Source organism: Bufo bufo, chromosome 4 (genome assembly GCF_905171765.1).
Source record: "Bufo bufo chromosome 4, aBufBuf1.1, whole genome shotgun sequence".
Lineage (NCBI taxonomy): Eukaryota > Metazoa > Chordata > Amphibia > Anura > Bufonidae > Bufo > Bufo bufo.
In genome coordinates, this window is record NC_053392.1 from 391,412,304 (window position 1) to 391,433,524 (window position 21,221).

Below are 21,221 nucleotides of genomic sequence, written 5' to 3' on the forward strand. Positions count from 1 at the left end.
ATTTTTAACATGTTCAGGACCAACATATAATATTTGAAGGGCTAGCTCCGCTGAATGTAATCATACATTTCCCTTAGCAATCCCCTGCTTCAGTCTGCAAAAAAAGTACTTTAAAGGGCTTGTCCAGTTTACTATATTGATGACGTATCCACAGGTTATCATATCAGATCCGTGGAAATCTGACTCCAGCACCCCTGCCAATCAGTTGTTTGAAGAGAACGCAGCGCTCCTGAGAGCATTTTACGGGCTCGCTGTCGACATTGCAGTGGTGAGCAGTGTAATTACAGCTCCTCTGCCCCAAGCACTTGAAAAGGATGGAGAGTAACTACGCTCTTTCCCATTCAAGTGAATAGGACAGAGGAGCTGTAATTACACTGCTCACCACTGCAATGTCGACAACGAGCAGGTAAACAGCACTGTGTTCTCTTCAAACTGACCACCACCAATTTGATATTGATCCTGAGGACAGGTCATCAATATAGGAAAGCGTGCAACCCCTTTAAAGCCATATGCAAATGAGCAGTTAAGTGCACCGAGGATGGGCCTAAGCCAATCTGTGCACGCTTGCTCTTCCTGCTTCCTCTTCAAGACCCTCCTCTTTTTCTGAATGGACAGGGCCAGATTCCCGCATGGTCATCTCACCTTTTTTTACTATCTAGTAGTGTAACTAGAACTAAAACAGCTAAACATTGTGGAGATCCTAACCCTACTCCTTGAACTGAAATTAACAACATTAATGAGAAAGTATTGCTCTCAGTTTGAATAAAAACTCTTGGTTTCTTAAAAACTGGGCTATAGTGGAAAGTAGTGGAAACACGTACACTACCACTCCATTCAAAGAGAGAACTCGGGGTCCACTTTACACTGTCATGACAGTAGGGGAGCCAGCAGCTGGATCCCCGATGACCCGTTATTTATCACATATTTTGAGGACAGGTGTTAAAGGGAATCTGTCGCCAGTGCCCTCCCTATCCATAGCTGTGGTTCACCTGATTAAAACACTGTTTTTTGTGTTAATCCAAGGCTCCATTCCCGAGTTATGATTCTTTTTCTTTATATGCAAATTTGGCACTTTGTGCAATGAAGGTGTCACCATTGCTCTTGTTGTACCCAAGCTCCACTCATTTTTGTGGCCAGCCCCTCCCTCGCTGATTTGACTGAAAGGGTTGAGGGAGGGGCCGGCCACAGAAAGGAGTGGTGCTTTGGTGTAACAAGAGCAATGGTGATGCCCTCATTGCACTAAAGGCATCATTTGCATATTAAGAAAAAGTATAACTGCGGAATGGTCCTCAGATCTACAAAAAAAAATAAAAAATGCTTTTTAATCAGGTGAACCAAAGCTATGTGTCTATTCGAACAGTTTACTAGGAGGTCACTGGTGACAGAACCCCTTTAAAAACTTTTTATGGGATAAATCCCTTGAAATAAATGCAATGAAGCAGAAAACAACCACTGTGTATGTTGTAACATAGACATGTCATTAAACAAGGCTTTTTCACTTATGGGCTCACCTCTGTGGTAGGAGACGTTCTGAGCTCAGGTACCCAGACTTGTGTGTTTCCCGATTGTAGTCTCCAAACTTGGCTTGCACAGCATAAGAACCAAGGAGGACAGCGGTCTCAGGAGGACAATACACTTCATCGCTCAAGATACCGTCTTTGACTTGTAGGAAAAAAAGTTTCTGAGTGATGTCCTGGATTAGCTCCTCAGACACATCTTCAGGAAAGAACTTGGCACGGAACTTGAACTGAAGAGGGTTCTCTTTTCTCACCTCTTGTGCAGATACCTGCTCAATAGAAAGTGGTCAAATCACTACCATAAAACTACATAATAGACTAATATTGTAGGAAACTCTCAGCATTTACACACATGTAAAAGATGCAGTACAAGAGAAACGTGTTGCCTATAGTATTACGGCATTTTTTATTGTTTTTAATATTATAGATAGGAGTCCCGCTGGCTTTCTGGAGAAATATGTTACGTATGTTGTTGTTTAGTCTACAGTAGTTATTAGGTTAGTGTTTTGTTCGGTCACCAACTTTAATACTACTGAAATATGCCGATGACTCAACTTCATGTGCTTGTCACATCTATTCTTGGAAGGTGTGATTTGTATTACTTTTAGAGGAGTCGTATGAGATCATTATTCCTGATTTTGTGGCACAAATGTACACAGTTCAACTACTGTTCCTGAGGGTTTTAGACTAACGTGTAACACTTGTGCAATCTCTGTCCGTACCAAATGCCACCACACCGGTCTTTTCTGTGCGACTGATAGAGAAGTTGGGCAGCGCATGCACAGAGCATGGTCATCCATCCAATCTCAACACTTGCCTCATTCAGCCTATTAGGAGGTGCGGCTGACCTGGCAGTAAAGGGGCTCGGTCAGCAAACCGGGAGACAGCTAGGGTGTCTAATCTGAGCACGCAACCCTGTATTTGAACCTGGTTATCCCTGCCACCTGGTGTGACGGCTATCGTTGTCCTACTAGCTGTTTCCACATTATTGTTATAGTACAGTCGTGGCCAAAAGTTCTGAGAATGACACAAATATTAGTTTTCACAAAGTTTGCTGCTAAACTGCTTTTAGATCTTTGTTTCAGTTGTTTCTGTGATGTAGTGAAATATAATTACACGCACTTCATACGTTTCAAAGGCTTTTATCGACAATTACATGACATTTATGCAAAGAGTCAGTATTTGCAGTGGTGGCCCTTCTTTTTCAGGACCTCTGCAATTCGACTGGGCATGCTCTCAATCAACTTCTGGGCCAATTCCTGACTGATAGCAAGCCATTCTTTCATAATCACTTCTTGGAGTTTGTCAGAATTAGTGGGTTTTTGTTTGTCCACCCGCCTCTTGAGGATTGACCACAAGTTCTCAATGGGATTAAGATCTGGGGAGTTTCCAGGCCATGGACCCAAAATGTAAACGTTTTGGTCCCCGAGCCACTTAGTTATCACTTTTGCCTTATGGCACGGTGCTTCATCGTGCTGGAAAATGCATTGTTCTTCACCAAACTGTTGTTGGATTGTTGGAAGAAGTTGCTGTTGGAGGGTGTTTTGGTACCATTCTTTATTCACGGCTGTGTTTTTGGGCAAAATTGTGAGTGAGCCCACTCCCTTGGATGAGAAGAAACCCCACACATGAATGGTCTCAGGATGCTTTACTGTTGGCATGACACAGGACTGATGGTAGCGCTCACCTTTTCTTCTCCGGACAAGCCTTTTTCCAGATGCCCCAAACAATCGGAAAGAGGCTTCATCGGAGAATATGAGTTTGCCCCAGTCCTCAGCAGTCCATTCACCATACTTTCTGCAGAAGATCAATCTGTCCCTGATGTTTTTTTTTGGAGAGAAGTGGCTTCTTTGCTGCCCTTCTTGACACCAGGCCATCTTCCAAAAGTCTTCGCCTCACTGTGCGTGCAGATGCGCTCACACCTGCCTGCTGCCATTTCTGAGCAAGCTCTGCACTGGTGGCACTCCGATCCCGCAGCTGAATCCTCTTTAGAAGATGATCCTGGCGCCTGCTGGACTTTCTTGGACGCCCTGAAGCCTTCTTAACAAAAATTGAACCTCTTTCCTTGAAGTTCTTGATGATCCTATAAATTGTTGATTGAGGTGCAATCTTAGTAGCCACAATATCCTTGCCTGTGAAGCCATTTTTATGCAACGCAATGATGGCTGCACGCGTTTCTTTGCAGGTCACCATGGTTAACAATGGAAGAACAATGATTTCAAGCATCACCCTCCTTTTAACAGGTCAAGTCTGCCATTTTAACCCAATCAGCCTGACATAATGATCTCCAGCCTTGTGCTCGTCAACATTCTCACCTGAGTTAACAAGACGATTACTGAAATGATCTCAGCAGGTCCTTTAATGACAGCAATGAAATGCAGTGGAAAGTTTTTTTGGGGATTAAGTTAATTTTCATGGCAAAGAAGGACTATGCAATTCATCTGATCACTCTTCATAACATTCTGGAGTATATGCAAATTGCTATTATAAAAACTTAAGCAGTAACTTTTCCCATTTCCAATATTTATGTAATTCTCAAAACTTTTGGCCATGACTGTATATTGTACGTTGTTCTGACTCAGATCTTTCTTTAGCATTCTGTTATGTGACATTTGGCTGTGTTTGGTCTCTTCAACTGTTTGCTCCACCAGGGACGACTATGCAGATGCAACCTGAGATCTGGCAGCAGGTAAGACCAGATCTTTGCACAGGCGTTAAAGGGTTAAATTCTGCTAAACAAAGTGCCCAAGCAAAGACTGACTGTGGAGCTAAAGTGTTACACATGTAAGTGATATACATCTGAAATGATAAAAACACTCTGTGCCTTGTCAGACCATGTCTTAGTACACAAGGCTGCACATGTAATATAGTCTCAATTGTTAGAAATGTTTCTCCATCTTGGACTAATCCTATTACTAGGATAAGTAGGAATAATCCTATATCCAGTAACTTCCCGGGCACTGATGAGAAGCTCTCCCTTCTATCTCTGATCCAATTGTCAGGTCTACTCATTCTAGAAGTTAGGCAGGCTACAAATACTGTTTTCAAGGAACTTTGAGTTTGCCCTGCCTATACGTGCCCCACTATCATACAGTCATCTGGAAAAGTAGCTACAATTATTATAATAATATATACATGACAGACAGGTCATTCAGAAAACTGACATATGGTCAGCTCAAAGGGAAAATGTGGGATTTAAAATGAGCCCCCAAAATGAACGGCGGGGCCGGTTGGGCATGTGCTCAGCTGCCCCATTCATTTCACTCTGCCATCTCCAGAACTCCCATAAAAATGAATGGAGCAGCTGAGCACACGCTTAATCACCCTCTCTGTTCAATTCAAGGGGGCTCCAGGTAGGATAACTTAATATAACAGGAATACTCCTTTAAAGGGGTTTTCCCCTTATAATTAGATTTTAAGTAATGCCCCTGGCCTGCCTCCTGAAAAGAAGCTTTACACTTACATGGTCCACATCTCTCCGGTCCTCGGCTCCGGCCCCTCCGCTCTCCCCATCTTCCGGTACCTAACACAGTTTACATCTGGCTGGCTATGGGCATGATCACACGCACCGCTCCAGCCTATGACTGGCTTCTGTGGTGATGGTGCCACAAGCAGAACGTCACGGCAGATGCCAGTCATTGGCTGGAGAGGTTTATGGAGCATAGCATGTAACACAGCAGATATTCTACCATGACAAATACTACCATGCACTGTGACATTTCAGTAGGACTACCAACATCACCAAACATGAGCAATGGAATAGCTTTGACTGTAATCCTGCAAATACTAATGTACGGTAACATTATAACTACCAGGGCACACCGGCATAACTTTTCCTCTTTAATGCGCTTTAACAAGCTGTGGTTTTGCTGGCACTGCAGTTACACTATAATGGGAAGAACTACATTTTGATAGAAATTCCCTTAAAACATGGAGTTTTACTTTAAAAATCTGTAAGAAGGTACAAGGAATCATCGTGGATTATAGTACGTGTCACCAAGGTTCCTTGCCCTGGTGGAGTAAAAGCCAGTTTTTATGTGTCAGCAGCAGTTGCTGTTTGACACCTTGATACTTAGTATGGCTGTAATAGATGATCCGGGACGGCTCTAACTTGGAGTAGTCAAAGTGCTGGGTGGGTGACTACTCCCCATGTTCCAGGCTAGGTTTTGCCAGGCATAAAACCAGCCAGCACTGCCAGGTGAGGAGGATTACCTCCGTCTGACAGTGGAGCTCAGGAGGTCTGTGTGCTGTGATCTGAGGGCTGTGTTGGGATAAGCGGCTTGAGCCGAGCTGGAGGGCTCAGACCCCTGTGAGGGCGAACAGGCCACCTAATGCCTGCATGTTGACTTGACAAAGCAGAACTTCCAACAGGGTGTGAAGTAACACCCAGGAGAAAAGGTGACTGTTTTGTATATTAACGTTTCATATGTGTGAACGATCACCAAGCAACTTGCGTTTTTGTTTTGCTTTCACGTGTGAATAAACACTGATGTTTTAAACCAAGAACTTGTACTTTGCCTCTGTGCTGAACCCGCTAATCCTAACTACCAGAGCGAATCCCCACAGATCCTTTCACAGTACAGGGCTCTCTTGAATGCTGATGTTCAGGTAACATGTCTAGCACTGGTTAAACAGTTACTGTGTGATTACAGCTGGAGGATCAACAACCATCTCAGGAATTCAGTATGGACTTCTGAACTCTGCCACTGAACGACAAACTTACTTTTTTATCCAGTTTCAGCCAATTTGGGAATCCTTTATTATCTGTGCATTGCAGTCCAAAGTACCACACTTCTCGCAGACCCACAGTCTTAACAACCTGAAACATCAAAAAATGGTTAATGACCGACCCAAAAATGCCTACTAGTACAAGTAGAGACCAGTTAGGATAGCAGTGACCAGTTTTATGTTACCCTAACTGCTAAGTCCTAACAGCTCCACAGAAATCCTGATATTCATGAGTAGGGATGAGCAAACTTGTATTTTCAAGTTCAGCGTACAAGGTTCGGGTTATCTAAGAATTCCGTTATGGATTCCGTTACCACGGACCATAACGGAATTCTATGGCGGCATGCACCACGGAAGCCTATAAGAGGCATTCCTTATTGCATTCCGTCATAATAGAAGCCTATGCTGGCCATAGACTTCTAATTATGAGGGAATGCCTCTTATTGGCTTTCGTGGTGTATGTCGTCATTGAATTCCATTAGGCTACATGCACACGACAGTGAAAAACAATGTCTGTTAAAAACTGACATTTTTAATGGACGTTTATTTCACTGATGCCTTTCTGAGAAACGGACGTTAAAAATGGACCCATTCAATTGTATGGGGGGGAGTCTGTCAGTGAAAAACGACCGTCACAAAAACTGCTGTGTGAATAACTCCATAGACTACCATTGGTCTTAAAACAGACTTGTGATGGACGTCACGTTTTTCACTGCCATGTGCATGTAGCCTTATGGTCTGTGGTAGCGGAATCCAGAACGGGATTCTTTAATAACCCGAACCTGTACGCCAAACTAGAAAACACAAGTTCACTCATCACTATTCATGAGCTCCAGTCTATCTCCTGCCTCTGACTGAGGCCGAATGCACAAGGCCGTGGAACACGGCCGTGAGCGGTCCGTGGTATCCCGGCCTGGCATCTTGTTGACAGCAGGAGCGCACTACGTCATTGGTTGCTATGACGCCGTGGGCTTCATGCCGCCGCTGCACTACAGTAATACACTGGTATGATCTATATGAGTGTATTACTGTAGTGCAGCGGCGGCATGAAGCACACGGCGTCATAGCAACCAATGACGCCGTGCGCCCCTGCTGTCAGCAGGATGCCAGGCCGGGATACCATGGACTGGTCACGTCCGTGTTCCACGGCCGTGTGCATTCGGCCTGACAGTTTATTTCCTACTGCAATCAGTGGCAAGTGGGTGGATCCATCCGGATGCGTTCCGTTTTTACAATGGATATCATCTGGACTGAACAGTGACCCGTTCATTTTAATGGCTATCTCACTGATCTGTTTGTTCAGCATGTTCTATCGCCATCCGTTTTTGACGCAGGAATGGTCCATTCAGGACAATCGGTCAGTGAAACAAAACTGACTTCACGCGTGTGAAAAACGAATGTAGAACAGATACAGTCCTGATGGGAAAAAAAAATTAAACCACTAAATGCAATCAATGTCAAAACTGATCTAACTTGCATGAAAAACCATCAGTTTTTCACTAAGGATGCTGACACACGTTCAGGCTTATTGATGCAGTTTTTGAAGCCAAAATCAGGTGTAGATCACAGGAGGAGAGAAAGTATTAAGGACAGATACAACTTCAGCTTCACTTTTTTCAATCCACTCCTGGTTTTCGCTTCAAAAACCGCACGCTAAACAGACCCCAACACAATTCATGTCGCTCATGTGATAGAATGGGGGCGGCTAAAGTTCCCAACACAGTCACTGCACTGATTATAAGGTGAATGCATATCGTCACAATATGCCATCACTTTATCAGATGAGAATAACCCTTCCTAAAGGAGCCCTGGAAGTTTCATGTAACTAGCATCCTGAATTATATGCTGTATAGGGCGGGCTGAAACGATTACTCAATTGAATCGAGTAATTTGACACAAAAAAATCCTTGATGCAAATTTTGTGCATCGAGGATTCGTTTGTGTCATGTGACCAGGGAGCGGGAGTAAAGTGCTTGCAATTACTTACTATTCCGTGGTCATCCGCCGGCCCGCACCGCACTTTCTTCCTGACACATTGTCAGGTCATAGTGCACGTTAGGGTTGTTGCGGGTATCGAAATTTCGATACCCAATCGATACTTTTGTCCCGGTATCGATACGATACCGGGATTTCCGTTTTTTCGATACTGGGCTGCGCTTCTGCGCAGTCTAGTATCTCTGAACATGAGCGCGCTGCTATCGGCGCGCTCATGTTCTCTCTCAGCAGCACGGGGAGAAGGAAGCTGTCCTCCCTCCCCCTGTGCTGCTGCCGCTGCCACCAATGAGAAGAGAGGGGCGGAGGAGGGGCGGCAATGAGAAGAGAGGGGCGGAGGAGGGGCGGCAATGAGAAGAGAGGGGGTGGAGGAGGGGCGGCAATGAGAAGAGAGGGGGTGGAGGAGGGGCGGCAATGAGAAGAGAGGGGCGGGCGCACTGCGCCCCCAATGATAGGATTACTATCGGAGCGATGGGAGGAGATATCAGCTTCACTAGTGGGCGTTCCTTTTCCCTGCGCTGCGATTGGACAGCGCTACAGCCAGGGAGAAGGAACGCCCACTAGTGAAGCTGATGTCTCCTCCCATCGCTCCGATAGTAATCAGCAGCATGTGGAGCAGGAGAGGAGACAGTAATGGGGCACTGCGGGCGAACGGAGCGGCGCCCAGGACTAAATGGTGAGTGCTGAGACATCGCTGGGCGCCGCTCTGTGTGGCCTAATAGTGAAAGTCTGGACTTATATACAGTAGTCAGTCTTTAACACATACAGGAGGCGGGTGCCGGCAGCAGAATCGCATTGCCGGCACCCTGCCCCTGACAGGGAGCTGCGATCAGCGGCAGTTAACTGCCGCTGATCTGCTAGTACCCGCCTCCTGTATAAAGGGGTAAAATCATTGGTGGTGCAGTGTGCCCCCCCCCCCCTCAATCCCCCCATCCCATTAAAATCATTGGTGGCACAGTGCGCCGGCCCCTCTCAACCCTCCAGTATTAAAATCATTGGTGGCAGTGGCCACAGGGACCTCTCCACTCCCCCTCATTGGTGGTGCAGTGGCAGCTTCTGATCGGAGCCCCAGCTGTGTAAGCCTGGGGCTCCGATCGGTTACCATGGCAGCCAGGACAGGTTGCCATGGTAACATCCCTGATGCTGTGTGCACAAAGCACAGAGCAGCAGGGACAGTGTGGAGTCCTATTCACCCTGATAGAGATCTATCAGGGTGAATAGGAAAAGGGATGAAAGATCCCAGGTTCTAGCCCCTAAGGGGGGAAATAGTTATTAAATAAAAAGTGAAAAAAAAAAAAACACTAAAATATGAAGTATAAATCACCCCCCTTTTCCCAATTTCACATATAAAATATATAAATAAACATATTACATCGCCACGTCAGAAAAGTCCAAACTATTAAAATATAAAAAAAAAATCTAGGTGGTGAATGCCGGAACAGAAAAAATAAAATAAAAACTGCGCGATTCGCCATTTTTAAAAATGAGGAATGCACGTGGCTTTTTTTGTTTATTTTTTTCGCGTGGTATCGAATGGTATCGAGTATCGCAATACTTTTTCATGGTATCGAAACCGAATCAAAAATTTGGTATCGCAACAACTCTAGTGCACGTAAGCGCGCACTATGACCCAACGCTGTGGGACGTCAGGACGACAGTGCAGCGCACAGAGAAGAAGATGGAGGAGCTGTGGAGCGGCGCCACTACAGGAAAGGTAAGTACTATCGCTGGGGACATAGCTAGGAGGGGTAGATGGTGGCACTCGGGGGGCAGTTGGTGGCACTCAGGGGGCAAGCTGGTGGCAGTTGGTGGCACTGGGGGCAGCTGGTGTCACTGGGGGGAAAGTTGGTGGCACTGGGGGGGCTAGCTGGTGGCATTGGGGGGCAAGCTGGGGGCAGCTGGTGGCACTGGGGGGCAGCTGATGGCACTGGGGAGAAGCTGATGGCATTGGGGGGCAGCTAGTGGCACTGGGGGGGCAGCTAGTGGCACTGAGGGGGCAGCTAGTGGCACTGAGGGGGCAGCTAGTGGCACTGGGGAACAGCTGATGTCACTGAGGGGGCAGCTGATGGCACTAGGGGAACTGAGCTAATGGCACGGGGGGGGCTGATGGCACTGGGGGGCTGATGGCACTGGGGGATAGTGGAGCTGATTGCACTGGGGGGAACCGAGCTGATGGCACTCTGGTGGCACTGGGGGGCAAGCTGGTGGCACTGGGGGGCAAGCTGATGGCACTGGGGGGCAAGCTGATGGCACTGAGGTGGCAGCTGGAGGCACTGTGGTGGCAGCTGGAGGCACTGGAGAGCAGCTGAGGTCACTGAGGGGGCAGCTGATGGCACTATGGGGGCAGCTGATGGCACTGAGTGGGGAAGAGCTGATGGCACTGGGGGATAGTGGAGTTGATGGCACTGGGGGGAACGGAGCTGATGGCACTGGGGGGAACTGATGCACTTGGGCTGATCACACAGGGGGAAAGGAAGGGTGTTGGGGACTGATGGTAGGGAGTCTGATGAGTTTTTATAAAGTAAAACAGTCTATTAATTCATTTTTTCTTATTAGATTACTTGATTATTCGTAAAAAATAATCAATAGAATACTCAATTTCTAAAATAATCATTTACTGCAGCCCTAATGTTGCAGCAATCTGATGCATTCATTACATAATCTTGATACTGCACACATTCACTATTATTTTCTGGAGAAAAAAAATCATAAAAGGTAAAGTAAAACTCCTCATTTTAAATGGAATAAAAATGAACCTGAGTAACACAAGTACTAAACTGTCATGAACAGGACAACAGATGCAGGTGAACAGACTGCAGTAACAGGAGCCTGGGGCAAGTTAGGATAATGCTTCAACATTAAGAAGATAGTGGCAATAGGAAAATGTGCTTCTAATACATGATTCATGATTGCCCACGGTAACGGAAAATCATTTCTATATTTCTTTAAAGAAATAATAGTGTCTGAAATTGCCACAAAGGCCAGAGAGGGTTTGGTAAAATTAGGGCAGCTATGTTAATGATGCAGACTGGCATCCGAACAGTTAAAAATTAAAGTAAGGTCTCCGAAGTAAGTCAAGCCAAAAATCTGAAACCATTAATTGTGCTGCACAGAGATTCCCTGCAAATGAGCGCGGGGCCAGTTATTGTTTCTGAGGAGAGGCTCATTAGCCGTACACAATGTGCGCTTATTTCTGCAGAGGGCGATCAAGGCAGGCGTGAATAGGGATTTTAATGACATATTTACATGTTGTCCACAGTCCTGTTGTACATGCCGCCCATCCTTTTTGTGATAATTAATGTATCCATGAAAAGAATATAACAGCCCAATGTAATGTGCACGGTGTCTGATATCAGGGAAACTTAATGTTGGACTTAAAGGCCATGTTCACACGTTGAGGATTCGATGAAGAATTAGGCGCAGATAAATCAACACTAAACCCTTTTACATTCTGCATCCAATGCAAATGAATGCGCGTTTTATAACCTTATTCACATGCTCCAGAAAAAAATCTGCACTCTGTCTCCCACGGGCATAACAGGCACCATATGCTTCTGATACCAATACACCAATGGTAGGTGACTGTAGTGTTGTGGAGTGGAGTCCACTATTCTCTATCACAGTTACCAGTAAAATACTGAAGTGACGCCTGCCATACACCTTAGATTTAGAGGTTTAAAAGGACTGTAATATTGATGACCTATCCTGAGACATCCCCCCCAATCAGCTGTTAGAAAGGTTGGCGGCACTAACGTGAGCGTTGTGTCCTCTTCCTAAGGGCTTTCCACTTACAGGCTTTGGCTATAATGCCAAGAAGAATTTTTCTGGATTAGGGTTACATTGGTCTATATGCAATACTCACATCAATATTTGCGCAATACTTAAAATGTTCACCTTGGGATTTTTTTTTAAATAGGACAATATTACAAGGCCTACCTGATCAAAAAGCTGTTTGCCAGTAGTGTTGGGCTGTATGGCAAATTCCAGCTCCGCATCCATAGTGGTCACCCGAACATTGACCTGGAATAGAAGAGAATACTTGTTCACTAAAAATAAACATATGCAACCAAAATGGTTTTCTCCGTTAGTTATTTGCATCAGAGAATGAAGCTAAAATTTGTGAAATTCGTGATACCCGTGAAAGTTCATGTTAATAACCGATGTATTTGTATCACAATAAACTCTGAAACACAAACCCTCATACAGCTACACTGATGGAAAAATAATAAAGTTTGGACTCTTAGAATGTGGCTACACCAAAAAAAATCCCCCCCCCCCCCCCCATAAAACAGGTTTATTGTGCAAAAGTACAGAATTGTAAAAAAAGCAAAAAGAACAATAAATGCAAAAAAACACAAGTGGAATTGCTGTTTTTGCGACACCTCCCCCCAAATTGCTACCCAATAGAATATATGTTGCACAAAATGGTGCCAAGACACACAAATACAGTAAAAACAAATCTATATACAACTATATTGATGGAGAAATTAAAAAAAAAAGATGGTTCTTGAAATGCAAAGAAAACAAAACAAAAAAAACCTGCTTGGTCCTTAAAGGGTTTTCACACTAACCTCCTCCTCCAGCAAGAAATAAAACCAAGGTGCTTGATCTCCCTATAAGGATGGAGCAGCGGTGCACATATCTGACCACAGCTCTATTCTCTTCTATGGGCTCCCAAATACGGTGCTCTCTCTGGAGTCCCACAGAAGTGAATAAAATGGTGGTCCTGCTTCCCATAGGGGACTGCAGAACATCCATTTTCGTGGTTGCTGGGGGTCCCAAAGGTCAGACTACCAGCAATCTGACATGTATGCCTAGAGGATAGAGACGAGTGCTGTTAGTGAGGAAAAAAACCCAGAGGTCCAGATACATGATCTACAAAGGCCCAGCAAGAAATCACACATCATGGCTGCAGCCAAAGCATGATGTCATGGCTTGCAGCGGCATGGAGTAGAAGAACGGTGGCACTGGTATGGGACAATAACCATGTTTTTTTTATTATTCTAATAGGTTCTCTGGCTTTTTTAAAATCAATATGGACAATTCTACAATTTTATTCTTATATTCAATTGTACTACTACTGTATTGTTCCATTCACTATGCAAATAAATAGAAACGTCTTCAACAGCAGAATCAAACTGAAAGTTCCCACCCACTCCTGTGGCCACATTATGGTGGAGTTCATCAGCCTGTCCCATCCTGGCCCTCCCAAACCTCATCTTTCCCTATCCTCTGGTTATATAAGTGGTTCAGTTTTCTCTCTTCTCAGCATTTTACATTTACAATCACTTTTTGTGAAAAAGTGAAAAACACACTACATTTTATCATAAAAGTTAACACGGGAAACATGAAAAGCTGGGGGACGGCAGGGAGTCTGCTGCATTCATTTATGAAGGAAAACTAGAAAGCTACAGTCCCAGTGATTATATCTAGCATATTCCTTACAATTACTTTCGACTTAATATTAAAGCTGCTTAAAAAAGTTATTGGGTCACTAACTTACTGACAGCTTTTGTGCAGATTGCTCTCCAAGTGGAAAATAACTAAGGAATTTGGCGGCCACAATACATAATAAGAAATGGCCTGACATGAAGATGGGAATAGCACCCCGTCCCCAGACCCCTTCAGTGCCCCATTATTACACATCTAGTGCTACAGTATGTACCAGGTATCGTCTTGTTCTACCCAGTAGAGGACCATTTACAGAGGCGACCACTGTCCATATGCTCCATTACGCCATAAGGATAGCATTTTTAAACTCCATTGTAACCCATAGATTTTATCTACGTTACACCAAAGAGAATGGTTCCAGCTTGAAATGTGTTGTGAATATAAGAAATATTTATAAGTGGTATCACATATAACTGCAGCCAGAAGGGCAATGAACATAAAAACACACAAACAATTTTTTTTCTTCACTTTTGGTTCATCTTTTGGGGTTCATGTCATTTAACAAAAGAATGCAGCATGCTCTGGGCTCCAGCTGTGTCCTGTGCGGTGATTAAAGACCCGCTGCACGAAGCCGCACCGGGGAGCAGATGGAGCCAACACCGAGCAAGGGCCATATGGCCAGGAAGCATACTTACCTGCTCCCTACCGCCCGCCAGCGCAGAACTCTGCTCCCTGCATGGCAACAACCGGCCGCTGAAGTCTAACCCAGCGGTGGGGAGCAGTATGTTTCCCTCCACAGGTCCAGCCAAGGGGGAACATTTGCCCAAAAGGCCCCAAAAGAAGGAAACGTCCGTAGTTCAGACGTCCGTAGTGCATTGCGGATCCGCAATACATCCGGCCGGCACCCCCATAGAACTGCCTATTCTTGTCTGACATTGCGGACAAAAATAGGACATGTTCTATTTTTTTCCATAGCCGCGGAACGGAAGATCGGGGGCGTGCTCCGGAAATGCGGATGCGGAGAGCACTTAGTGTGCTCTCCGCATCCATTCCGTCCCCATAGAGAATGAATGGGTCCGCACCCGTTCCGCAATTTGCAAAACGGATGCGGACCTATTATACGGACGTGTAGCCTTAGTCAGCTTAGTCAGAGATCTTGAAAATGGTGAGTAATTGAAACACAAAGGGGCAGATTTATTAAGAATGGCTTTTCCTATCAAAGTCTTAATACATTTGGAGCATCTTACTAAGTGGCACATCTTAGTTATTTGGGAAATCTTCCGCCACTCTGTGCACCACAATCTGAAATACATGCCAGCTGGGAGCTTATGTAGATTTTAACTTTCATTTATAACAGTTTCCGGCGTAAATTATAGTAAATCCGGAGGACCACAGGAGACCATATCCCTTCCTGATAATCTCTGCCCCTTTTTACATAATGTCTGATAGCTAGTGCTATCAATCAAGATAAAAGGGGTAGCACAGGTCAGACTATATGTAGTGAAGAAAGCCCAAGCACTTGCTGGGTTCCACATTGCCCACTGGGCACTGTGACAAAGTGAGAGGTTTGGTCTGGGAAAACAGGTATTTTCCTCCTAGCATCTGCTGCTGGGCTGATTTACAGCCAGGTGAGGTCAAATACCAGACCGGATTTTAAATGCCGGTCCGGGTTTTGGCAGTACCTGGCTGTCCTTAAATAGGCAGCTGGGTTCAGAAGCGAGGTCTCTGTGTTGGGATCTGGGAGCCTTGTGTCTAGGTGAAGGCTTGCTACCTGTTTGGCGTGAAAACAGGTTGGTGCTGCTATCAGCAAGGACTCTTTGAGGCAGAATTGCTGCATGGTGTGAATTACCACCAACACGACTGCTTGTTTTGTCACTTGCCTAAAGTGTGAATAAAACATTGAACTGTTTGATCCAAAGAACTTGTTGTTGCCTCTATACTGCGTCCGCTAATCCTGTCTACCCGAGCAAGTCCCCACACTTGTAAACTCATTTGCATACTCAGTCAAATTAAATTTGCTCTGTAATTGGACTTCTGTCCAGAAATACAAATGTTTGGTTGTAAAACTGTTTAAGCTGTCCACCACTCAGCACTGTAATGAAATTAAAGGGCTCATGCACACAAAAGTATTTTTGGTTCACATCCAATCCACATTTTTTGCAGGTCGGATGCAAACCCATTCACTTCAATGGGGCCGCAAAAGATGCGGACAGCATAACATCTATATGTCTGTTCTGCGGCCCTGCAACAACTAGAACATGTCCTATTCTTGTCTGTTTTACAGACAAAGATAGGACAGTTCTATAGAGGACAGGATGTTCCATTCTGCAAAATGATGAACTCACACGGCCAGTATCCGTGTTTTACACAGGAGCAATTTGCGGACTGCAAACCCGGGCTACAGATGTATGCATGAGCCCTAATAGGGAGAAGGGAGCTGACAGACCCCCTTTAAGTAAACTAGCTACACATTGGGTGCTACTAGCAAACAGCTAGTAAGTAGAGTACAGATGTGTACACTCGTTTGGTTAAGAACTACAATTTATTTTTAATTAATCTAATTCAATACAATATCTTGACATGCTGACAACATTTTTTAAAGGCTGCAGCTCACAACACAACCACACGTGGCCATACATATGGGACAGACATCTTGTGACACAGTATCACAAGATCACGCTGTTCTGGTAATACACATATCAGGAAGGGAGTCTGTCTGTAGCATCAGATGCAGCAGCAGCGTACATTACATTACTCTTAAAAGCAAAGAGACGGAAGCGCACAGCCATAGGCGGCCATACATATGGGACAGACATCTTGTGACACAGTATCACAAGATCACGCTGTTCTGGTAATACACATATCAGGAAGGGAGTCTGTCTGTAGCATCAGATGCAGCAGCAGCGTACATTACATTACTCTTAAAAGCAAAGAGACGGAAGCGCACAGCCATAGGCAGCCATACATATGGGACAGACATCTTGTGACACAGTATCACAAGATCACGCTGTTCTGGTAATACACATATCAGGAAGGGAGTCTGTCTGTAGCATCAGATGCAGCAGCAGCGTACATTACATTACTCTTAAAAGCAAAGAGACGGAAGCGTACAGCCATAGGCGGCCATACATATGGGACAGACATCTTGTGACACAGTATCACAAGATCACGCTGTTCTGGTAATACACATATTAGGAAGGGAGTCTGTCTGTAGCATCAGATGCAGCAGCAGCGTACATTACATTACTCTTAAAAGCAAAGAGACGGAAGCGCACAGCCATAGGCGGCCATACATATGGGACAGACATCTTGTGACACAGTATCACAAGATCACGCTGTTCTGGTAATACACATATCAGGAATGGAGTCTGTCTGTAGCATCAGATGCAGCAGCAGCGTACATTACATTACTCTTAAAAGCAAAGAGACGGAAGCGCACAGCCATAGGCGGCCATACATATGGGACAGACATCTTGTGACACAGTATCACAAGATCACGCTGTTCTGGTAATACACATATCAGGAATGGAGTCTGTCTGTAGCATCAGATGCAGCAGCAGCAGCGTACATTACATTACTCTTAAAAGCAAAGAGACGGAAGCCCACAGCCATAGGCGGCCATACATATGGGACAGACATCTTGTGACACAGTATCACAAGATCACGCTGTTCTGGTAATACACATATCAGGAAGGGAGTCTGTCTGTAGCATCAGATGCAGCAGCAGCAGCAGCGTACATTACATTACTCTTAAAAGCAAAGAGACAGAAGCCCACAGCCATAGGCAGCCATCAATGCGTTGTAACTCACAGGCTATTAGTAATGAGTAGTAGTTTTGGCTTACATGGCAAGTAAATTTCACCACCCATCATGGTTTGCACAGGATTATCAGGGGTTACATGACTCTGAATGGAATATGAGGGATATTCCCCTGAGCAGCATAGATCTCACTAACTGGATAATTTTCAGACAGCCATAAGAGATCCCTCCTGACTGGAAAAGCACTTTGATATTATTGTGCCACTACTGAGATGCTCATGAGGAAAGTGGCATATATACAGGGTCTAACCAATGCCGCAGATTTCATTTTAATGACATAATATTATTATGTAGCTGCTGGAATTATGTCCAACATGTCCCTGTACACCCTAAGTGACCTCCATTTTCTATAGATAAATATAAAGTACAGTTGGGCCAGTACACACATAAATGATCCCCATTAGATTGCCCGGAGAATAATCCTCCTTTGTATTACAACATTTAAAACCTCAATATAGTTTTCAGATTCTAAAAACATAAAGTCAAATCCATAGCATTAGCGACTAAACCATAGAGCTGCTGTGGTGACTATAGTAAAACCTGAAGCCAAGTGGGATTACAAACACCTACGCACTAAGCAGTCTTCTAAAACCTGGTGAAGTGAAGCCCTGAACATGCTGACAGACAAAGCTGCTAGACAAAGGAAGCAATGTAGCCCTAGTAAACAATCTCCGTCACTTCCATAGATCTGGAGAAACCTCCTGTGGACAGAACCTGTCGATATCACTAGGTGTACCAATAATATGGGGATGCTAGAAAACCGCCCACATCAGCTTTCAGGGAAATCTGGAGCAGGTTGGTTTTTACCTATCCTACACACTTGTGTTGTTTTATCAGTTGGCACTATAGGTATCAGTTTAGACACAAATCAATTCTACCGGAACTGAGGGAGCTTTAGACGCCAATCTTAATAACCCCTATACCTGGCAGTGCATCTGCTGGAATTATGAAGAGGCACCACAAACATAACCTTTGGACCTTTGCGCCACAAATAAGCCTAATTCAGACATATTTCTGATAAATGAGCCCCTGTGTTTCAGAACACAATGCCAGCGTGGCGCTGGGCCCAGAACATGTTGCGCCCCTACTATACAGTTTGTTTCAGGTGATAGTTGTTTGCTGTTGTACAAATGTATTTGTATTGAGCTCTGGCACAGGTATAACGGAAGGAGTACAACATGCTGTACATAGAAGGATTTGTATAGAAGCTGCATAAAGAGCGTTGTCCTAGTAAAGACAAGCAGGATATCCTTCACTACACGCGGGCAGGATGCCTTTTACGTTGTAAAGTTGCAGAAATGCAACCAAATTTAACTTGAAAAACACAATTCAAGTGGGTTTTCAGGCTCGTCATGGTGGAACCATAGTGTAGTTATTGTGTTACTGAGGAATGCATCTGGCATGGACATGGTTCTGAACTCATGACGTCTGCATGGTCCTTTACAGATTTAAAATTGAACCATTGTATGATGTATGGATCAGTTTAGGCAGACTATATCAGTCTAGAATCCAGGATGCTGAACTGTATCCTTCCTTGACCTAGCCTCTAGGCAGAAAGTAGAATGCTTTTACTCACTGACAGCAAATAGAGATCTTAAAAATTGGGAGGAACCAGGGGCAGATATATTATTGGGGCTGCCTGTGTAACTGCACAAAAGTCCTTTAGGCAAGGAGGCTCAAACTGCAATAAAAATGCACAAAAAGGTTCTCTTGGCTCAAAATGACTGACTAATTTTGATCCATCAGATGAAGAATATACTAGAGAGACACCATGAGGAGCTCTTCACTCTTGATAAATTAGGGGCCATATATACTATTCTTGCACAGGAGAACTTTACGGTCTGTATGCACCCTTAGGAGGAACTGGAATAATATAAATTAGCATTTTTTCATTACTCATTGATCTTTTTTCATTAAGATAACTCCAGCATTCAACACATTGCTAAAGGTCCATCTTTATTAGCTGTGATCTCTGAGGGAAGCTCCAGAAGTCACTAGTCACCGTTCAAATAAATGGCTGTCCGTGTAAAACCTGGATAGGCAAAGTCTGTCAAAGTGAGAACCGCTGTTGGAGACCCCGTCTATGATGTCCATATGCCCTAGTAGGCCAATAATGTCAAAGCAGAGTACCAAGGAAAGCTCTAGCGGACACTACAGAAGACATTCAGTATTACATGCCAACCACTCAAATGAATGGCTGTCCGTGAAAGTGACTGCCACTGTCTAGGGCTCCCTCGATTATCTCCATATGCCTTAGTAGGGCAATATTTTCATGGCCGCTCCCGTTTTATTTTATATACACATCTCTATACATTTTAAAGAGTTGAATATTTAGGCCATATTGATGTTCTACCCAATTTCCCACTTTCACATAATCATATTTGCAGGAGGCCAGAATATTGAGGAGCTCTTCAAGTTATTCGTAGAGAGCTACTTCAGCCATCCCTGTACCTGAGGAACGGACAAGATGGGGGACTGTGTAAGAATCAATTGCTCTGTTTGCCCAAAACAAATTACTTTCTTAAAGGCCCTTTACACCGGCCGAGAATCCGCGAGATAATCGCTAACAATCGTCCACAGTAACGCTCATCACTGATTATCTGCCGGTGTAAAAGTGACGCTCGTTCGTCGGATAATTGGATTGTTTGTGTAGGCACCTAAATCGTCATTTGCAGGCAGCAGATCGTGCTGTGTAAACAGCCACCGCTGCCGGCAACAATGAGTCTGTATGGGAACGAGCGATGGCTTTATTGATCGCTCCTCCCCATACTGTGGAGGAGATTGCTGCATATAAATACAGCGGTCTCCTTCACTGACAAGCAGGCGCTTGCCAGGAATTGGCCAGAGTAAACGGTCCTTTATTGTGGATCTTTATATAAGAAAAGTAATTGAAGGGCAGCTTTTCCTCCTTGATGAAAGCTAATTTACATAAGGACATTGGTGTAATATTTCCCTGGTGCGCTGCGCACCTCACACTAGGATAGCGGTCCACTTCACAGATTGAAGTATGTGTGATGTTCTAAGGTATAAAATATGTAACTTGTTCTAAACTTCTAACCCAGTATATACAATATATGCCTATAAAGAATTCAAAAGAGGGGCCAAACCAAGGGTTAACTTTTCTCTACCACTGCAGGATTATTCTTTTATCCCAAAACTAAATGGGATCAACTCATTTACTAACCAGATCAGAGGATTCTCTTCTATGCACTTGGAAGCCAATGTTCAGAGTTCTCTCATTTCCCCACATGCTCAGTGGTACCGCCTGGCTCTTAAACACTATGACTATGCCTACTTCACCGCAAGTGTGTTCTGTAAATCCAATATGTCTGCTTTTATGGAAGAACTCACATACAGTATATGAGAGAGTTTGGACATGCCCTGTAACAGAACTACTGAGGCCTAAAATCTGCTGCGTCTTGTACTTTTTGATTAGGGAGCTCAAGAAAAATATAATTTAGGTTATTCATGAGAAAAGCAGTCCTGGGAGTGAAGTCCGGCCTGGAACAGGTGGAGGTCAAAAAGAGGGTATGCAGATAAATACCATTGTTTAAGGAAATTCAAGAGCTAGGCTTCAGCTCTCTAGCAAATGGAGGCCTTCGAGGAATGCTCCATGCCCCTCCTTTCTATTGTGACGCAAATTAAGTCCTTCAAACTGTGGCAACATTCAAGGGCAGGCAGATTACAATAAGAGGGGAAGTAGCAGAAATAAAATGACTGAAAAGTGGTAGCATAGTGAACAGTGATAGAAAATCCACCATGTCTATTAGCTTT

At 44.4% G+C, this 21,221-nt stretch overlaps 1 protein-coding gene and 1 long non-coding RNA gene across 3 annotated transcripts in view; one reads left to right on the top strand and one right to left on the bottom strand.

The window, feature by feature from the left end:
* Positions 1 to 21,221, bottom strand: part of EZR (ezrin) — a 64,603-nt gene that overhangs the window by 26,309 nt on the left and 17,073 nt on the right. For both annotated transcript variants that reach the window (XM_040429239.1, XM_040429240.1), the window contains exons 3-5: positions 12,174 to 12,257; positions 6,241 to 6,336; positions 1,512 to 1,786 (exon numbers count right to left, since the gene is read on the bottom strand). In XM_040429239.1, the coding sequence (XP_040285173.1) occupies positions 1,512 to 1,786; positions 6,241 to 6,336; positions 12,174 to 12,257 (455 nt within the window). The remainder of the gene's footprint in view (positions 1 to 1,511; positions 1,787 to 6,240; positions 6,337 to 12,173; positions 12,258 to 21,221) is intronic.
* Positions 111 to 6,864, top strand: LOC120998549. The gene is made up of 3 exons (XR_005778427.1): positions 111 to 144; positions 524 to 527; positions 6,728 to 6,864. It is a non-coding gene; the product is annotated as an uncharacterized LOC120998549 (long non-coding RNA).